Source organism: Corvus moneduloides, chromosome 7 (genome assembly GCF_009650955.1).
Source record: "Corvus moneduloides isolate bCorMon1 chromosome 7, bCorMon1.pri, whole genome shotgun sequence".
Lineage (NCBI taxonomy): Eukaryota > Metazoa > Chordata > Aves > Passeriformes > Corvidae > Corvus > Corvus moneduloides.
The window spans coordinates 6,179,933-6,199,253 of NC_045482.1; the positions used below are offsets into that span (position 1 = coordinate 6,179,933).

The 19,321-nt window shown below is 41.3% G+C and overlaps 1 protein-coding gene and 1 long non-coding RNA gene across 3 annotated transcripts in view; one reads left to right on the forward strand and one right to left on the reverse strand.

The window, feature by feature from the left end:
• Positions 1-2,041: 2,041 nt before the first annotated feature.
• On the reverse strand, positions 2,042-17,721 carry LOC116446828. Its single transcript, XR_004241399.1, has 4 exons — positions 17,471-17,721; positions 16,558-16,601; positions 14,095-14,167; positions 2,042-5,177 (listed from the first exon to the last, which is right to left on the reverse strand). It is a non-coding gene; the product is annotated as an uncharacterized LOC116446828 (long non-coding RNA).
• A 48-nt stretch (positions 17,722-17,769) lies between these two features.
• Positions 17,770-19,321, forward strand: part of ZNF804A (zinc finger protein 804A) — a 162,378-nt gene continuing 160,826 nt past the window's right edge. For both annotated transcript variants that reach the window (XM_032114795.1, XM_032114796.1), the window contains exon 1: positions 17,770-17,936. In XM_032114795.1, the coding sequence (XP_031970686.1) occupies positions 17,826-17,936 (111 nt within the window). In that variant the 5' untranslated portion in view covers positions 17,770-17,825. The remainder of the gene's footprint in view (positions 17,937-19,321) is intronic.

Consider the following 19,321-nt stretch of genomic DNA (forward strand, 5'->3'; position numbering starts at 1 on the left):
CAGTAAGCCTCAGATGTTGGAGAAAACTCTCTGCTGAGAATTTCTTCCCTGATAATTCTGAAGGTGACTCTCTCTTTGTAAAACATGTAAATTTGGACTACTGTAGTGAGAAGAAAGGGAATAGGAAGAGGAAATTGTAACTTCTGGTGTTAGACATTGTATAGTCAAAGCGATCACTATGTAAGCCTTGCTTTGTAGATTATTACTGAATATTATTCTATTGGAAGTCAAAGAGAGGGTGCCTGTATTAGCAAAGAGAGCCGTGATCAGATGGAGAAAATGAAGACAAAAAGCCAGAGAGTAACTATACTGAAATATATAATCCCACAAGTGGAAAAGCATGTTTCACTGAAATTCGCCTGCCCGCCAGTCATGTAGTAGCTTAGCTGCTTTGTGGGCCTGGGCCATCATGAGTTGAAGAGTTTAGGCTCAGCCTGCCAATCTGGCCTCTGTCTTGTTAGGATAGGCAAAAACTGCACATACTGATCCAATTCACCAGCTGATTCCAGAAACGCTATACAGGGATTAACGTATATGGACCTTTATAGCAGCTTTCTGTATTCCAAACCTCTTAAACCATATTTTGGTCTTGCTCAGATTTCCCTGTTTGAGAGAAGGGCTGCAAATCTGTCAGTAATCTGTCCATGTTTCACTAGTTCCTTTTACACTGAAAGGAGGAGGAAGATTTGAGTTGGAAGTTTACAAGTCAGAAATTGGGGCTTGGATTGTTTCTGCAGCTCCTTTATGTGGCATTAATTCTTGTAAAAAAGCGTGTCATCTGACTCCATGTCCTATTTGTAACCTTGGATTATTCATTCTGGATGCACGTGAATTTTTCAGTGAAATTACTGGAAAAGAATGAAGGCAGATATGAAAATGAATTGCCTGCAAAAATTGTATGTAAGGCTTTGGCTTTTACAGCTGCCATTTTTTAAGAGTATTCACCTGGATATGGAACAAAACCAAAAAAGCATTTAACGTCTCCCCACACTTCTTGTTTCTCATCCTTGCCATCAGGTGGCATTTCTCCACTCTAACAATAGATAGTACATTCTCTTCTGTAGTAATTCCATCCAGAGTGTATGAAATTGGTGCAGATACATTTGCCCCTCCAGCTATCTCTGTTCTCCCCCTAAATACCTCTTGCATGAAAGAATTGTGATGCAGACTTAGTGTGCACAAGTGCTAAACTCTTTGCAATGTGTGGACCAGCAAGGGGTGAAAACAGAGATGCTGTGAGATTGGGAAATAGGTTGGTATGTCCAAAGGAAGAGAGAAGGGAATTACATTAATAGGACATAATGGCATTGTTTATTTCGGCTTTAGTGTTGTACAACTTTTTAGGCACGTGGCAAATTGGCTTTGATTTTTAGCTTTCTTTATATGTTGTGTTACTCCAACAGCACCGTGTATTGCAAATGTTGGGAATATGTTTGCTTGTAAATACATTTATAAGTCTTATTGTAATGGCAATTATTGCAATAACACTGAGCTGAATGAAGTGTCGTGTTTAGATGCCCACTGGGATATTGTTCATCCATTCTCCATTAAGTCTAACTGTTTACTATTAGCAAACTTTCTATACTTGAACATCAGGAGATAATCTTGGAGGGGCTTTCTTTGTTTCTAGGTACCATGAAGGAGAACAGTGCAAGTTATCACTGTGGACCACAGAATTCAGAACAGTACCTTCCTCTTTACAGTTGTTCTGCAATTCTAAGTATTGACTGGCCAGCCAGTTTAATTTTAAATGGAAAGTAGCCTTGTGATAACTAAGAAGGCTCTTCATTAAAATAACAAAGTACAGAGAAGTGGTAGCTAGAAACAGCTTATTCAGAGGGACCAGGACCATTTACGAATAGGCAAAAGGCAGCCCTGAGCAAGATGTGAACAATAAACTGTCAGAAAGTGGTGAAAGGAAAAGGAGTGGTGAATGTCACCCATTAAATTTCCTTTCAGATGTTTGTAACCTATTTGCCTTTCCTTTTCCCTTTCATTTAATTTCAATAGTGCACAAAAAAGCACTTTTCTGTCACTCAGACCTATTGTTCCAGAACCTTTGGGGAGGGGGGTTAAGTTGGTACAGCATTAACTTATGTCATTAGGCTGTACCAGCACTCCCAGCCTGGCACTATTTGCCATTAAAACCACATTTTGTCAGCAGTAACTGCTTTTCTTTAAGAATGAGGTTCCTGAGTAGATTCTCCTGCTCTTTGGCAAGGTGACCTAAGGTGTTTTGTGGTCCTGATGATATTGCTGTTTGACTCATTTTGTCAGCTGAATTCAAAGATTTATTTTCTAGGCAGTGTCCCAGCTTGCATGATTCTGTTTTACTCCTACTTGTGAAAATCAATCACAGGGAACATGGCAGAGGAAATTACCAGCATGAGCAGGGAGTTCCTTGAGCAGCAACTTATCCCTGTGCCAGTCAAAAGGTTTTGCTCTTTTCCTGCCTGTGTTTGCAGGGGTCCATGTATTCTTTTGGGTATTTTATACTGTGTGGTATAAAACAAGAGCTCACCCATAAGAGCTTGACTATGCTTTTTATATGCCTCAGATTCTCTTGTCTATAAATTATTAGTATGATAATCATAATAAGATCCTTTATAAGATTATACATTGCAATCCACCAATACATAATGAAAGTATGAATATTTCATGCATTCCCTGGAGGTGAGAGTGCTGCAAAAGTTACAGATATCTATATATCTGTCCTGTATGGATAAAATATATAGGTGTGTATCTATGTTTCTCAGCAGAACAATGAAGACTCCTCTCTTGTGGAAACATGTTGTAGTCCTGATTAACTCCAAGAGCAGGAGGCACCAACAAATGTGCTGCCGTGTGCTTGAGCAAGAGGCTTTTTGTGGGTTGTAGGATGCCAGCACAAACTGTAAGAAATGTTATGTCTTTGTGTGTGGCCTGCAGGAATATCTGAGCTGGAGGGAGATGGAATAGCAGAAGTGGTGCTTTCAAGCATGTCAAGAGCTTGAATGGAGCTTATCTACATCTAAAGGCTCTAGTTAGAGAGAAGCGAGGATGCTGCACACTGTTCCAGAGCCACAAGTCAGTCCCTGTAAGGTCAGTGTTTAGCAGGGCTTGGAGGAATCCTGTAGTAATTAAGCTGAAATCTTTAGTGGAGTTTGCAGCTGTTGCATTACTGTTGGCAGAAAGCTCATTTCTGAAAATACAGCAGAGAGAGTTGTTATTGTTGTGGGCAGCAGGCACGACTGAATCCCTAAATAACTGATGCCTGTGCCTAGCTGTCTTCCTACTGCAGTGTATTTCCTAATCTTTGCTGGTTCATTTTTCTTGCCCAACAGTGACACTGCTTGCTTGCTATTTAAATACTGTTATTGGTCAATGGCTGGTACTGTCTGCAGCTCAAACAAAAACAAATGCTAAGGCTGCTGATTTAATTGCTTTCTGATGTACCACACTCTGTCTGTGAAGCAGGTAGCCTTGTTTGTAGACAACCTCTGGTTTAATCTTGATTTTAAAGCAGTCAGCAAAGCCATCCAGCTCTCCAGTTTCTGATTCTGTTTATTACCAACAGATTTGCATTTATATATCTTGGTTTCACTAAACTGCTTTTTGAGGTTTTAAGGCTTACTCTCCTCAGCTGCTGTAGATCGGTGCTCACTGGCTTCATTAGGGCCCCCCAGTGGCCCGCATTTAAGGATGTGAGTGTCCTTTCCAGTAGTATGGCCTCACCATTTTCATGGATCCCTAAATTGCAATGTTGTTGAAGGCAAAACCAGCAACAGCAAAACTATCCCTAGTGTAATATTCAACATGTTGTGGATCTTTAAAGGAAATGGGGAAAAGAATTGGTTTCTGTTAGACCTTACAGGATAAAATGACCCAAAAAACCAACACCACTCATATCTTCATCAAAACTATGGTGAAACTAAGTTGGCAGAGGGAAAGTAAAGGCTGTAGCCAAATCACTGTAATCTTTCCAGTGGAAAGATATCTTCTGTTGCTGAGTTGTATCTTATGTTTTGGGTGGTGATATAGAATACTTACGGACATCAGTAAATGCTGCATGTTGCTTACATTAGGTTTTAAATATAATTTAAAGCACTTGAGAGAATACATGGCTACCAAATGGAAGAGGACTGTTCACTGATAGGATTTGAAAGTGAATTTAAAATCCATGACAAAAATTAACGTATATGCTCTTTATGCTTTGTTTTCTACACTGGTTGTGAATGCTCTTGTAAAGCTGCGCAAGGACCTCACTATATAAGTTAGGGATTAAATAACTTTCTTATTATTGTTAATCTAATTTCCATTTGAATTTAAGCCCTTTCACCTGCCCATTCCTGGGGGAATTAAATTTATTTACCATAGTTGAACTGTGGCTTGGTTTCTTTAGGTACACAGTAAGCCAATGATCTCTGGAGAATGTGCTTCTATTCTAAGAGGCTTATGAACAGAGGAAAGCATTAAATAATAACGCAGTTTCCAGATATTTATGACTGCAGTGAGATCACCTGACATTTCAGGCTTTATTTTTTTAATCTGAAATTGAATTAATTCCGGGTCTTTGGTGGTTCTTAAAGTATTCCATGCTTTTTAAAATTATCTATTATCTTTTCTCACCTTGTAGCAAAGACACTTATATAGTGCTCCACCAAATAAAAGCTATTAGTAAAGTACCTAAAGTGTATGTGATTTTCTAGAACTGATAAGATTTTGGATAGTAAAGGATTTTACATAACACATACTGGAATTGTTTTTATTGTACCCACATCAGCATAAGTTACCCTTCTTTACATATAAATCTACATCTGCCCCTTCCTGATGTAGTCACTGGTGTTTCTGATGGTCACTGGTTTTTACATGTTTATATGTCAGAAGGCAGCTGAGGAGCTTTTTTGAGATGTTGTGTGCTCATTGTCAGGCTGTGGCAGCCATGGAAGAGCTAGCTAGGGCCCAAGGGCAGCCCAGACATCTGAGTGGTTGATTTTCAGCTGGGCCTTGAGGAGCGGGACAGACCTTGGCTGTGTGATGGAAACGCTTGTGCTGTCCACTGGATGCAACCTGTGGCACTGTCCCAGCACGACTTGTCCCAGGGATGTTGCTTCTCCCACCACCCAGCAAGGGCTGGGAACACAAACACCTCCTGCAGCCTTCCCAGTCGCTTTGCACCACCTCAGGCAACTCTTCACCTGTGAAATGGGGAAAAGTGGTTGTATATAGATCCTGCATATGTAATAATCTGCCTTGTCATGAGATTGCTCCCATGACATTGCACCTTGGTGTGATGCCATAGAACATCTATGTTCTTGCCTCATCAGAGCATCCTTTTGAGCTCATGGTCTGGCCGAAGCTTTATCAGTGTGTTGCAGACAGAGAAGTGCAGGCATTGAGGACAGGAGCTGGAGCAGCTGAAGCAGAGGGTGCTTGAGCTCAGCCAGTTGTCTTTGTGGAGTTTTTTGACCTTGTGTTTGTGATGTGATGGTGACGGGAATCCTACTCCTCATCCTATGAAGGTCTGTGCAGAGCATGTTTGCTCTGAAATGGCTGGAGGGATTGTGAAAACCAGGGGTGCCACCTTGTATGTATCAGCACGTACTGCAGAGACGTGTGGGTGAAGACAGGGCTGTCCTATTCAAGGGCCCAGAATTCCCCCTGCTGTGTAGGGCTGTGCTCCAGGGACCTCTTCCTGAGGCATCAGATGTATAGGTGTGTCATGTAAACATGACTCAGACAAGCAAAAGCTGGGCTTGCTGCTCATTAAGCATCTTTATTACCGTGTGTCTTAGTAGTGATAAAATCCAAGTGCTCTGTACAGGACTGTATGTCAGAACAAGGACTGTATGAAAAAAGAAATGCTTTTTAATTCTGGTCATCTTAAAAGCCAAATAAATAAGGTGATTAAAAAAATGGCTTTTACTGTCTACTCTCAGAAAAAGGGGAAGCAACATATATAATGTACCCCAAAAGAAAGGAAGACTACATATAAAGTTGTTTAGGAATAATTTTCACAAAACCTTTTCTGGAAAGGTTTTTGCAAAACCTTTCCCAGGAAAAAACAAATCACAGCTATATTCATAGCTGGATTTTATTTAGTTCCTCACTATCCCAGCATGACTATAGTTCTGGCTGCTCTTAGTAAAGTTAGGAAATGAGGTAGCTTCAATATTAATATAGTGAGTTACATTTGCAAAGGCAATCAGGAGCTTTACATGGTGTTCCGAGATACCGGAATTCAATTCACAGGATTTGCCAAAGCTCTATTTTTATTTTGTCTTCATCTGATGTTATCAAGGTTGTTCATGTTCCAAAAATGGATGATTTTAGTAATAGTTAGCAGTTGGTAATAGGAGTCAAGAAGACCGAGGCTTTTAACACATTCAGAATGTTTAATTTCCCCTCCATCTGATGATAATAACTTAATATGTAAAAAGAAAATAACACAAAATTATGTGGATTTAAAATGCCTCCCACGCACCTTATGGAATTAAAATACTGTGTGGGCTTGGAACCACGAGTATGTTCACTAAGTATGATCTCCAGAAGCATGTTATATTTGAGAAAAAAAATTAAATGAAAAATTAATCATTGCTGTTTTATCCAAACACTTCATTTTCCTAACATTTTGGTATGCCCATTAGGTAATCATGCCATTTATGTTTAACTAAAATTTTTCCTTAGGGTGGTATCTGTAAAATTTAAATATTTTCTTATTCATTTGGGGCGTTTCTATAACTGGAATATAACATTGCAGTAAGTGTTGAAGCATGTCCAAGGAAAGGTCAGGCTTTGCTGAAATTTTTACTTATCTGAAGCTTTTTCACGCCAAAATGTATTTAAGAATATAGTCAGCTGTGTATTTCTGTAAGGTGTATTTCTGGGTGATTTTGGTTGTGGCATGAGGAGCTGGTTGAAAGTCTGGCTTCCCAGGCAGACTTGGCACAGCACCAAGATGTGCAGTGCTTTGCAGAGTCACAGAACAGCCTGACGCAGGAGACATACTGGAGATAAGTGTGGGAAATCCTATCTGCTTCATCATCCCAATAGATGTGGAGTGGGGAAGAATGAGCCAAACCCTTCTCAGAGATGCTTCTAGGAAGAAGTGTCATAAATATATACTATAAATACTTCCTGTGAGCTTTTTTTTTTTGAGCATAGGGGATGGGACTCAGAAATTGTTAAAACAAGCTAGGATGGCCACAGCCGTAGTCTGTTCAGGGGTACATATGTTAGTGTGTTTTATTAATAATTAGCCTTTTCTAATTTACCTAACAAAAATTCAAGATGGCCATGGAAAACTATTCCTTTTAATGGCACTAGTAGTGCTGTAAAATGAGAGCAGCACATGTTATGGTATAGCATAGCCACAGTAGCAAATAATCCTGTTCTGACTGTTATGACAGGTATTTTAGGTTCTAAGAATTAGATTAAGTTAGAAACATGAGGAGGAGAAAGTGCAAAACCTGCAGAGCAGAAAAAAGATGAAGCTGAGGGAGGGAGCCCTCATTTCCTACAGCCACTTGCCTTAAAATGCTGCCCATTACCCAGCAGAGCAAGTACTCCCAAATCCGGAGAACTGCTTGTCTCTGCCCAGAGGCCCTACATGGATGCTGAACATGCCTGCATTGTTTGTAAATGCTCTTTTTAGTGCCCCTGCTGTAAATATATCACAATATGAAAAGTATAACATTTGTGTTAAAATGTACTCATTTTCTTGATCAAAAGGGCAACATTGCTCACAGTGAATCCTTTGGAAATTTGAGTTTATATGGAAATAACATTGTAGTTAGCAGAGATTAGAAATAGAATAGAATGGGGGGGATTCAGTAAATATCATTTAGGATACAAGAGTCAGTAAGGGGATGCAGAATGACATGGCAAAGATGTATGTACAAAATACAAATACATACAAACCATATTTTTCACGTAGTGGTGGTGGCTTGCAGTATAGAACATTTAGACTGTAGCTAAGAATTAAATTTCAAAGGAATTTAGCAATCATTTTTGTGCTACATATACTTTGACAGGTTTCATTCATAAACTTCATATACTAAGAGCATTTTACAAGGTATTATTACAGAAGCACTAAAAAGATACAGTAACTGTGAGGAGGTTTTTGCCAGAAAACATTCCCTGAAGAAGACAGTCATGCACAGCAAACCAGAAAGATGCTATTTTTAAAAGGATTTGTATATAGAAAGCATCTTCAGGAAGAAGTGATGGAATGTAATCTTCCTTAGGTATATGCCCGTTAAGATATTTTTATCATATACTGCAATCTAGTGCTAGATCATGTAAGAGGGGCTTTGCACATTCCTTTCTCATTTCTGTTAGGAAATTAAATCCTGATAAGGTTCTATATGATGTCTCTTATCACTCTGTAGAGTAGCAATTTAAAGACCAGAAACACATATGGTTTTTCATCTTTATGATCCAATTTTGACCACTGGAGTTTGTTTCCTGCTGCTGTTTTCATGAGGGCAGAAAATGCTTTGTCCAAAATCCACTTACTTCTCTGCTGGTCTTCAGTTTGAGGAATGTTCTGTTAAATCCAAAATACAAGGTTGCAATATTGAGCAAAAATTGGCTTCCTTCTAATAAATTAATACAAATAGTATTTGGGTTTCTTTCGGCTTTCTCATTAGTTCCTCATGTGAAGGGTGAGTAAACTGAAGATGAGAAATTATAATAAAACATACTTTGCAAAATGAAGCATCAGTTACAGTTGAAGAATTGACTGTGCTGGAATTTAAGCAATGAGAAGAGCAAATTGTGGGTGTGAGGAGTCTGTGGTAACTATAGAAAGACAGGATGGGCTTGCCAGCCATGAGAGGAGAGTGCAAGGACAGCCTGGAGTGCCAAGGTCAGCCCACACCAGAGAACCTCCATGAGTGGAAAGCCAGAAAGATGAAGGAGCAACATCATAGAGGTAGACGTGTGCCCTGCATCCTTATATTCAATCTCATTTTGCAGTGGCACTCCCTGAACATTATTTTTATTCTCAAAGTCCCTCCGTGAGACAATTTTGTTACAGCTCCTGATTTTCAACATTTATGGTGTTATTCCAAAACTAATCCATGTTTTGCTTTCTGAAAATAACATGGAGGACATAATGGAGATGAATATCCAATCAAAAAACTTAAATTGCTTTCTTTAAGGGTTGATCTTTAAATATAATCTGCCTACAAGATTACACTCATGGTCATTTGGATACAAATACACTTTTATAAGAGAATTACTTGCTCTGGAAAGTAAGCAGAGGGAATTTAGAGAAGATGTACAAAAATAACTAGGAAGCTCAAGGAATCAATTTATGTTTGAGCATGAAAGTAATGACAATAAAGCTTTACCAGCAGAAGCTATAGAGACTTCAGTGTCTTGCAGTAAAGCATGAGTATTTATGAAAAAGGGAGAGGAAAGCTTGAAGATTATTTTATTTCAGTGTTAGGTCAAATAATTGATGGTAATTTGCAGCTGAAAAAAGGGTAGCAGCAAAGACATTTGAAAGTGGCAAGTTTAGGTGTCATGAGGGGGCAAGGGACCGTCCTGGCAGTGGCTGAGTCTACCAGGCTCAGGCTTAATAAATACAAGGTACAAATTCCAAGATGGGCTTCAAAACAAGTAGGGTGGAGGTATTTTTGTTGGTTTAGGCAATGGGTTGTTTGGTTGGTTGTTGTTTTGTTGGGTTTTTTTTCTTGTTATCAAACTAACTCAAGATCAGCGAGTTTAAACATAATCTTATTTCTTCCAGAGTGGTGAGAATTTGAGTACAGGTATTTTTTTTCTTTCTGCATGTTTTTTTGGTTTGGCTGTTCTTTTACAGTAAATGCATTTTCCTGTAAAGACTGCAGCACATGGGTTCCCAGGGAATAGTTCAGAGTTGTGTTTTGACTTTTAAAACATTTTATACTTTCTTTTCCTCTTAACTTCAGGCTTTTAGAATGCATTAGGGTCACTGGTTCTAGTGGGAATGCTTATGTTAAGGTTAGTTCAAGGGTAATTTAATATATTTAGGAGGTGTCAGTATTGAAATTCTGTAAAAGAAAATATGCATTGTTTTGAGTGTAGGTCAAGATAATAGATATCTTGTATTAAATTTAGGTTTGGATGGAGAAAAGGTAAGGTGCAGTTACAGAAGTATGTCAAGTGACACTGGAATGTACATAGCAATAATGAAAGTAGAAAATTAAGCTCCTATCTAAATATACATTATATATATATATATATATATATGCATGCATACATTGTATCATGATTATGCAAAGAAGGAAGTGGAAGATAGTCTTTTAAGAGAAGGTTTTTGAGGAAGGTTTATCTTTGATGACCCTTCCCATGTAACTATCATGAGGAACTGTTCATCGAAAAGACCATGCGAACATAGCTGTAGAGCAGAAAAATCACGGAACTAGCTTTTTCCACTCTACTAATAAATAAACGATGTCAGACTGCTCATTATTTTAATTAAATTAATGTGTAGTCATTAATAGTTATGATACTTCATCCCTCCCTCTTGTAGACAAGAAAGATTGTTACTTCAGGGCTCACCAATACAAGAGCAAGATAGCTCCAAGGCATCTCAGAAATTGGATGAAGAAACAACTGCTCTTGTTGCTGTTTGGACACAGATTTGTAGCTTACCCATGGCAGTTGTCCTGATATTGCTGTTAATAGCATGCCTTGTCTTCTGATCACACAGGTCTTACAGATAATCAAGGAAATGTACATTTGGTAAAACTTGGGATGATTTATATAGCTTGGGGTAATGAGTAAGTTCTTACTTAATTAAATGAATTATGTAGACATTTTTTAATTGTCCAATTGCCAAACCAGATATACTGGGCTTTGGAAATCCTCCCTATTTTTAGAGCAATACTGACCTTTTTTCTTACCATGATTTTTTTTCAGGCTAGTAATCTATAATGTACTCAAGCTATTTTGATATGGTTATCTTTAACTGAGCACATAACTTAATATTTTGAAAGTTGGATTAAATTCTTTTGATAGCATTTTAACATGCCTATTTATAATTATATTCTTTTGCTACAGCAGACAGATTGCTAAGTCATTAGTTATTAAGGAAAAAGAATTGTTCCAATGAATAAACAGGGCTTTCAGACAGTAAGCTGCTAGTGTCAAACATCACTCAGGAGGGCCAAAATAAGCACTTCAAGACTGTTACTGGACTGCATGTATCTACCACTATTTAAATTGTAATTCATAAAATCTGTGTAGTTTTAAAAGTATGGCAGTGTGTCATATTATATAATATTAGAAATATCCTTCCCTAGCATGTGCTTAATACTGTAGCGTGTTTTGGTACTGTTACAACAAGTGCCCTGTGAAAGTGAACCAGTTAATGCCTGATGTGATTTATGGTGTCTTAAGCTGGGAGGTCGTAACCATAAATATTGTAAAGGGCTTTGATTTTCAGATGATGCCAAACATTCCCATTTTGAAAAATGGATCTCACTGAAATGTGTAAGATTGGGAACGTAAACACAACAATTTTAATTTAGTTTCCATTCTTTTCTGTGACAATTACAGATCACATGAAAAAGGAAGCCATCATAGCATGTCATATATTGAACTCGATGAAATGTATTACAATATGAATCTCTGGAGGGTTTTTTTCTCCAGTGGGTCTCTAATTTATACTTGCTCATTCAGGAATAAATAGTGCTATTTTCTGACCTGTCATCTGTCTCACCTCAACTCTCTTCAGCTTTTACATGGAGAAAATGATGTTGTTCAACTGAATGCTAACGCAGGGAACTGTGTTAAGATTAATTGTACAGTCCAGCCCTCAAAAATTTTAGAAACTGTTCTGTTCATCCTGTCATTACTGTGACACTAGATTTCCAGTGTGGCATATGTATACATAGGGTAGGTATGTGTGTACAGAGGGAGAGACGGAATGATTGAATGAATACATAAATGAGTGAATACTGGTGCTGTTGTGAGTTCTGCTACCAGTTCTCCTGAACTTCTTGATCTCATTACCACCACCCAGTGGAAAAGCTTGGAGCTAATGCCAATTCCTGGTGTGAACTTCAGGACTTCTTGCCATGGAAATACCTACTGCTTCAGTAAATGAGCCCAAGCTCACTGACGTGAACAAAACCATTCCTAACTGACTGTGGAATACTTTTGATCAATTTTTTAGACTCCAGATTTTTAATTCTGGAAAAAAATTGTGTGGACATTGGCAGGGAAAATAATCTGTTTGTAATAAATGACCACAAATCATCCGCTATGCTAGATCATAAAATTTATTATTTTCCTATTTATTTGTGAATTTCATTTTATCAGGTTTTCCCTTTGTGCCTCGTTTATTTTCATTAAAAGCTTTTCACTTCTTAAGCATCTTGGAAGTATTGTATTTTTTAACATAGCAAGTTTTAACTGGATAAAATTAATTTTAAAAATTTAATTCGCAAAAATGAAAACTTGGTGCTCGTTTTGTAGTCATCTCCATCTCCAGAAAAGTACCAGACACAGAATGGCTGCTTGAAATCTCTCTGGATATTGTTTATGATGTCAATGTGTTGTTTGCTTTAATGTAGTGCTAGTTACGTACCTTGCCTGCTGGATTTTAGCGAGCTTTGGCTGGTGGCTTGGTGGAACTGCACCCATTCTGTGGTCTTTCAACTTTTCATTTTTGATTTATGAAAGAGTATTTTTTTAATTGAGTTTTTTTTGTGTTGTCACAAAAACAAGAAAGATTGTTCCTTGCACTGTTGTGCTAGATTGTTAGAAAAGTGAAACTGAAACTGGATTTTCTATAGCAGTCAGTTGGGAAAAGTCATGGAATGGTTTGGGTTGGAAGGGACCTTAAAGACCATTTGAAAAAGACCATCTAAAAAAAAAAACCCACCTAAAGACTCCCCTGCTCATGCAGGTACACCTTCCACTGGAGATGGAATCATTGCCTTTGAGATAAATCCAATTTTTTTCTTATGATTTTTGATAATTTAATTTCATTTATTCTGTTTGGGTTTGACTTGGATGTTTGGTTTGAATGGATATTGGGAAACTATAATTCCATGACAGACTGCTTTGGGGATTCATTTTCCAGTTGCTGGCTCCATTTACTCTTCACATAGAGACATTCTATTTGATAGAGGATTTGCTTCTAAGGCAATGTTTAATATAGCAGAATGCATTGCATCTTCAGTGTTTGAAATGGGCAAGAGTGGCTTTTGCAGAGGGTTCTTTCATCTTGGCTTGGGCCATCAGGTGTTTTCTGGCCTTTGCAAAAATATCCTGCTGTTTAATACTATTACAGTACATCAGTTACTTGTTGGTGTCACCTCATATTCAGTGCATCATTTGCAATTTTATTGTAAATTTTTAATTGTCTGGTTTGGCTTTTTTGCTAGGAAGGGATTAGGGAAGAAAACAAAAAGATGCAGTGTGAACCTGCTGTTAGGGAAATTCTGCAGCATAAATATTAAGAAGGGAAGATACAGAGAATGGTGTATTATATCCAGTAACAACAAAGATTTTTCCAATAGTATCCTAAAGCAGGCAGTGGTAACAGTGGTAACTGGGGAGAGCAGGGGCAGAAAAATGTTTGCATTTCTGAGCACAGACTGTGCTCAGAATGTGGTGCTAGATACAGATGCTACGTGGATACGTGAGAAGAGGGAGGGGGTAATTCTTGCTGGACAAGGTTCTTCCTGAAGCTGTCCTGAATAAGCAGTGTTATGAAATTATGTGCTTTGGAGGACTGAAGGAGCAAAGAAAAGAAAACAGAGTATGTTTTAATAAATCTTTGCTGTACTTTCAAGATTGAGCAGAAATACTAGTTTAAGCCTTCACAGTCCTCTTACTGTGACAAAACTTTGGGGGCTGCAGGCTACAGCCCATTATTTGACTGCATGCTGCAGGGCTTTAAGGCACTACTGCCTTTCCTTAGCTTTGTGATACCAGCACTCCACTCAGCTCAAGTGTTGGAATAGGGAACCCACTCTGATACTCTCCACACATCATGAAGGATGTGCTGGGAACTAGGCTACCAGAGTGTCCCAGTTTCCTCTTTTTCCTGCTGTACCACCCCCACAGCTGATGAATGAATGCAGTTGTAATACAGTGTATAATGTGCATTACCCCATAATGGCCTTTAAAAGGTACACGGGATACTCCTGGTTTTCCTTCCGCTTAATGCAAGGATGATGGACATCTGAAATAGGGAGAAACATCCAACGCTAAGTGAAAAGGGAAAAAAAAAAAAGGACCAATACAAGAACACTGAAGGTGCAGGAGATGGTAAAAAGGTGTGTCTCAGACAGAAGATTACTTACAGGGAGATATTCTTAGGATAAAGTGAATTTTGTTGAATTCAATAAGAATTGCTATGGGAGCTTAATTGAGTTTCTTGAGACTTGAACACAGATATTCCTTTCTATCCTTGATGGATATGTTTTGGGAGAGAGTGAATGATTTCTCAGGATATGTTAGTAACACATACGCTGTGCCATGCTTTAAAAACTGTTAACCAAAAGAGGATTGTTTACACTCTTGAATATTTTGTTCTAGGTTATGCCGGGACTATTTCCTGAATAATGAATATTATTAAATATTTGAATGCAGAATATTGAGTATTCTCACAGGCAGAAAAACAGTAGAATGCACATGAATTAGTTTAATTTGTTCACTGGCTTCTAGTTCAGAAGTGTTCCAGAAAGTCTCTCAAATCCATAGCCTCTTTCTTGAGTTGATATTTGCCATTTTATACAGGAACAATTCCTTGGAGATTTTTCCCAAATAGAAGAATAAGAGAATGAGTAAATAAGCAGCACTGGTTATTATTATATGGCAGAGATTTGAATAAATAGCAATATAAACATCTGAAACCCCAGATACTTACCCAGGAGAACAGGACAGAGATGGAAATATGGAAGACTGATCGTAGGTAGGAGCCATAGGGTTAGGGATTTATGAAATTAGCAACTTATTAAAAATAAAAAATTTGGTAAGGAAGCAGCATCTTGAGCCTGTGTGATCATAATAAACAGAATGAGGCAAGAAAACTTAGGTGAAGGGTTAAGATAACAAAGTATCAGAGATCATCCAGAAAGAAAAAAAAAAGAGACGAACCAGAGTAAGTAGGACTAGAAAATGTATATTTTGCTTGTTAGGTGTTATTTAGTACTACTTGTCCTTTGTTTATTGAGTGCCTTGGAGGAATCAAGTAATCTTTAATTGTTTGTTGGTTTTTTCCCTCCCTTATCAGAGGAGGACAGTGATCTTCATGAGCAGAAGCTACAGCAGCTTTAATGCTGTTGGTCACTCCTGTTTGGTACAAAGCAGGTTGAGCCTTTGAAACTTGAGCTGTGACAATAGATTATTTCTCTGTTACTACAAGAAGATGTTCCCAAGTCCTTGGACTCTTAACAAGAGCATGCAAGCAGTGCCTGCACATCTCTGAAAGGCCTGAGAGCAGCTGTACAACCCTGAAAGGACCCAGGTATGGCTGTAGCAGCTGTGAGCAAACATGTCAGCAATGTGTCTGTGCAAGGATTTCAGAGAAAAAGATTCCAATTCTTTGAGATGGTGGATGTGTGGAGTTTCACTCCCAGGCAGAAGGGTTCTCACGTATCAGTAACGCTCTATTTAGAAGGTGGAAAAAGTAGTTCTAGTCCAAGTTGGAATATAGTTATTCCCAGGAAAGAGTTGCCTCATTTTATTTCTTGCATAATTTTATGTCTTTTCATTGCTCTATCCTACCTAAACTTCTGACATTTTTGAGAGACAACCACACCTGTGATTGTGTCTGAAGTGGGAACCAGGCCTTAAGTGTGCTGTGTTGTTAAATTTATCAGGTATTTATAATATTGACTTGATTTTCACATGGCAACGAACTTGCTGGTTATTTCTAGATGTACACATACATCCTCATAACCAGAAAAATTGTGTTACTGTGTGTGTACATTATCACACTCTTTTTTGGCTGTAACAAGAAGCAGCAAATTCTGATCTCTCACCTGTGTTTCAGCTGTCAAAACTTTCCACTTCTGCCATTTCCGTAATTCCTTCCTAAGTATTGAAAATGCTAAGAATGAGTGACAGCTGTCAAAATTTACTATTCACCGTGTACGAATTGAGGTAATGATAGAAAATGCTTATCTGAAGGAGGCACATCTCAAAAACTGGGGCTTCCTTCACCAAGGATGCAAACACCTGACACAATAATTTCTGCCAGGGAAGTGTTTGTATGTGTCCCCATCCTGAATCTTCTGGTGGCAGCTCATCTATTTTGGAGGACAAGATGATAGGACAGTGGTATTGTGTTGCCAGCAGTAAATGCTGACTAAGAGACATGTTCAGCTGTTACATCATGTTTCTGGGCTTCTTTTCTAAGGTGTTCCCTCTTTTGGCACTGGAATTTCACCCCATCAATCTTGATTTTTACAATCCAGAATAAAGGTAAAGCAGGTTGGAAGATGAGCCAGCTAAGAGTGTTCACACCTCACATGAGAAATCTGCAAATCACAGATATCTTATGGGGGGAAAAAAAACCCCAACAAAACAACAAACCACACTTAAGCATCTTTCTTGTGCACGTCTTACACTGTGACAAATTCTGGTCCTGGAAGCCAGCTCCGATTTGTGTGCTGCAAAAAGAAAGGAACATTTATGCTGGTGAAGGAGCAGGGTATGCTATAGCTACCTCATGCTGATGTACATAATGGTTTTTAGTCCAGTTTGCTGGGGGCTTTGTAGAACTGATCGAGTGCATTATACGGGCGTTGAGGTTGAGGATCGCAGAGGCTGCACCAGAGCCTGCAAGAAGCCATGGTTGTTGTCCATTTCTTTGCAGACGCCCAAGCCCTGCGAGGCCGGGTGGGCAGAGCCGCCTCCGCCGGCGGCCCCGGGCCGGGAGAACCGTGAGTAACCGCGGGGGAGAGGCGGGGGCCCCGGGAAGGGAGGATGCGGCCCCAGCGCTTCCCGACACCGTGACCCAGAAGTTTTGCCAGCCCGCTCCTGATCCTGCAGGTTGCCGGGCGGGATGCGGCGGGGATGGGCTGCGGCGGCCGCAGTCCAGCAAAGGGCAGAATGGAGCTTATCCCGAGCGGGGATGAGAAATGACCGATTTCCCCCAATTACGCCGTCACGGGCCAGAGGAGCCGAGAGCGGCGGGCGGGGGCGGCGACCGATGGAGGCCGGGGAGCGGGGGGCTGCTCCGCCCCGGGCAGGTGGAGGTGCCTGTGAGTTGGGTGTTAGAGAAATATGTAACAAAAAAGAAAAGGGCGCGGAGGAGGGCGCGGAGGCTGCTCGGAGGAGGGGGAGGGCGGGAGCGTTGGGCTGGGGGCGTCGCACCCCGGGCATCTCTCCATGCCCACCCCTCGCCCCCCCAGAATCCCGGAGGAACCACACTCGTCGTCGTCCCCACCCCCGGAAAAAGGAGGGCACACCCCACCTGCAGGGCTCGCTGCGGTTGGGGTGCCGGCTCTGCCCTCTCCCCCCGCCCGTCCCCCTGTACCTGCCGCCGGCCCGTCCGCGGCGGGGGCAGCGGGGCGTGGGGCGGTGGGTGGCGGTGGAGGCGGCGTGTGACAGATGTCCTCCTCTGACAGCGCTCGGTACCAGCCCAGTGGCTCCCTGCCATTGGCTCAGTGCAGCCGACCGGCAAGGCTGCTCGCTATAATAGCACTATGCCTGCCAGCGGCAGCGGCAGCTCGCTCGGCTCCGCCGCGGCCGCCCTGCCGCGCATCCTCCTCCCGCGGCCGCGCCGCGCCTGAGGGGCCGCACCCCCGGCCCCCGCCGGCCCCGGCGCCGCCAGCCCCGGCCCTCCCCGCCCAGCCCCGCCGAGCCCGGCCTGAGGAGGCGGCCCCGGCCCCATGGAGTGCTACTACATTGTCATCAGCTCCGCGCACCTCAGCAACGGGCACTTTCGCAACATCAAGGGAGTTTTCCGCGGCCCCCTCAGCAAGAACGGGAACAAAACTCTGGTAATGGCTTCTTCCCTTGCCTCCCCCTTCTTCCTTCTCCTCCTCCGGCTCACAGCGGCGGCTCTGGGCTGCGGGAGCCGGGGGCCGCCCGCCCCTCCTTTGCCGCCGCGGAGACGAGGTGCCCTCGGCTCCCTCCCGGGGCAGGCGCTGCTGTGTCCCCGCAGAGATGCTGGCGCAGCGGCTGCGGGCGGAGGGGCAGCCCAGGGACCCTTCTGGGCGGGGAGCTGCAGGGCCGGGGCTCCGCAGCCCGGGGGAGGTCGATGAGAGGCGGCCGCCGTTCGGTTGTGCGCGTCCCCCGGCGCGGGGGCTCCCCGGTGACCGCCTGCCCTGTCCTCCCGTGCGGGGACAGCCGCAGGTCCTGCCTGGGGAGGTGCAGGAAGGGACCCGAAACTTGTTTTATGCTTGTCCGAACCATTTGGGTAGAGAGATGCATTTGTTCGAGCACAGCTTGAGAAACGATCCGCGTTTTGGTTTGTTGGCTGCCAAGTTCTTTTTAAAAGCAAAACTCAGGGTTTGACAGGACTTAGTGGGTTTAGGCAATTTGGCTCAGATGGACCGGAAAGTGTGCACAGGCTATCCGGACTGTTTCTGAATTCATCCTCCATACTTAGATGTCTTTACATCTATTGGTTTTCCTTTGGTTTTTCTGACTTGCTTGAACTCACTTCGTGCTGTTACTGAACTTTAATGGAAGAGTGACGACGCAATAGCCTTGGCAATACATGTGCTCTCCTGCCTGCTCAGATAAAAGGGATGTAGGATAACAGCAGGCTGGGTGAGCTGCATCACGTAACATCTCAATCACGGCACAACACAGTGTGGACAGATGTCTGGAGAGGAGGATGGAGCTGAAAGAGGGGCTTAGCCATTTGTTTATCTCTCTCTCCCATCACTGCCTTATTCTGAAATCCCCTTTGGAGGAGATGGAGCAGAACTTACTCACCACATTCTTGTTCCCTCGAATGCACGACCTATATTGATGGGGAATTTACTGAAGTACTTAACATTTGCTGAAGTTGGCAAGCTTGCAATTTCTCCCTAAATAAAGAGATTAAAGCAAGTCTGAGCCAAGTCATAAAAATAGTAACTACTACGAGAGAATCTGAGGCAGATTTTTGGACTGTTTCAAACTGCTTTCATGTTGTAAATCTTTACGATTTTATTTGCTGTGGATTCTGCATATTTTTCTGTTAGGGATTGCGTTCTTGGAATTTTAAAGAAGTATTTGTAGTATCCATGAGATGGCAATATGTGTGTAATATTTCACTGGTACAGTTGTAAACCCAAGACCTACTGCAGAATTATTTGATACCTTTCAAAGAGTGGCATGATACATCACCTTCTTCCTACTAAACAATTTCAGAAAAGCTGCATTTGGCAGGAGT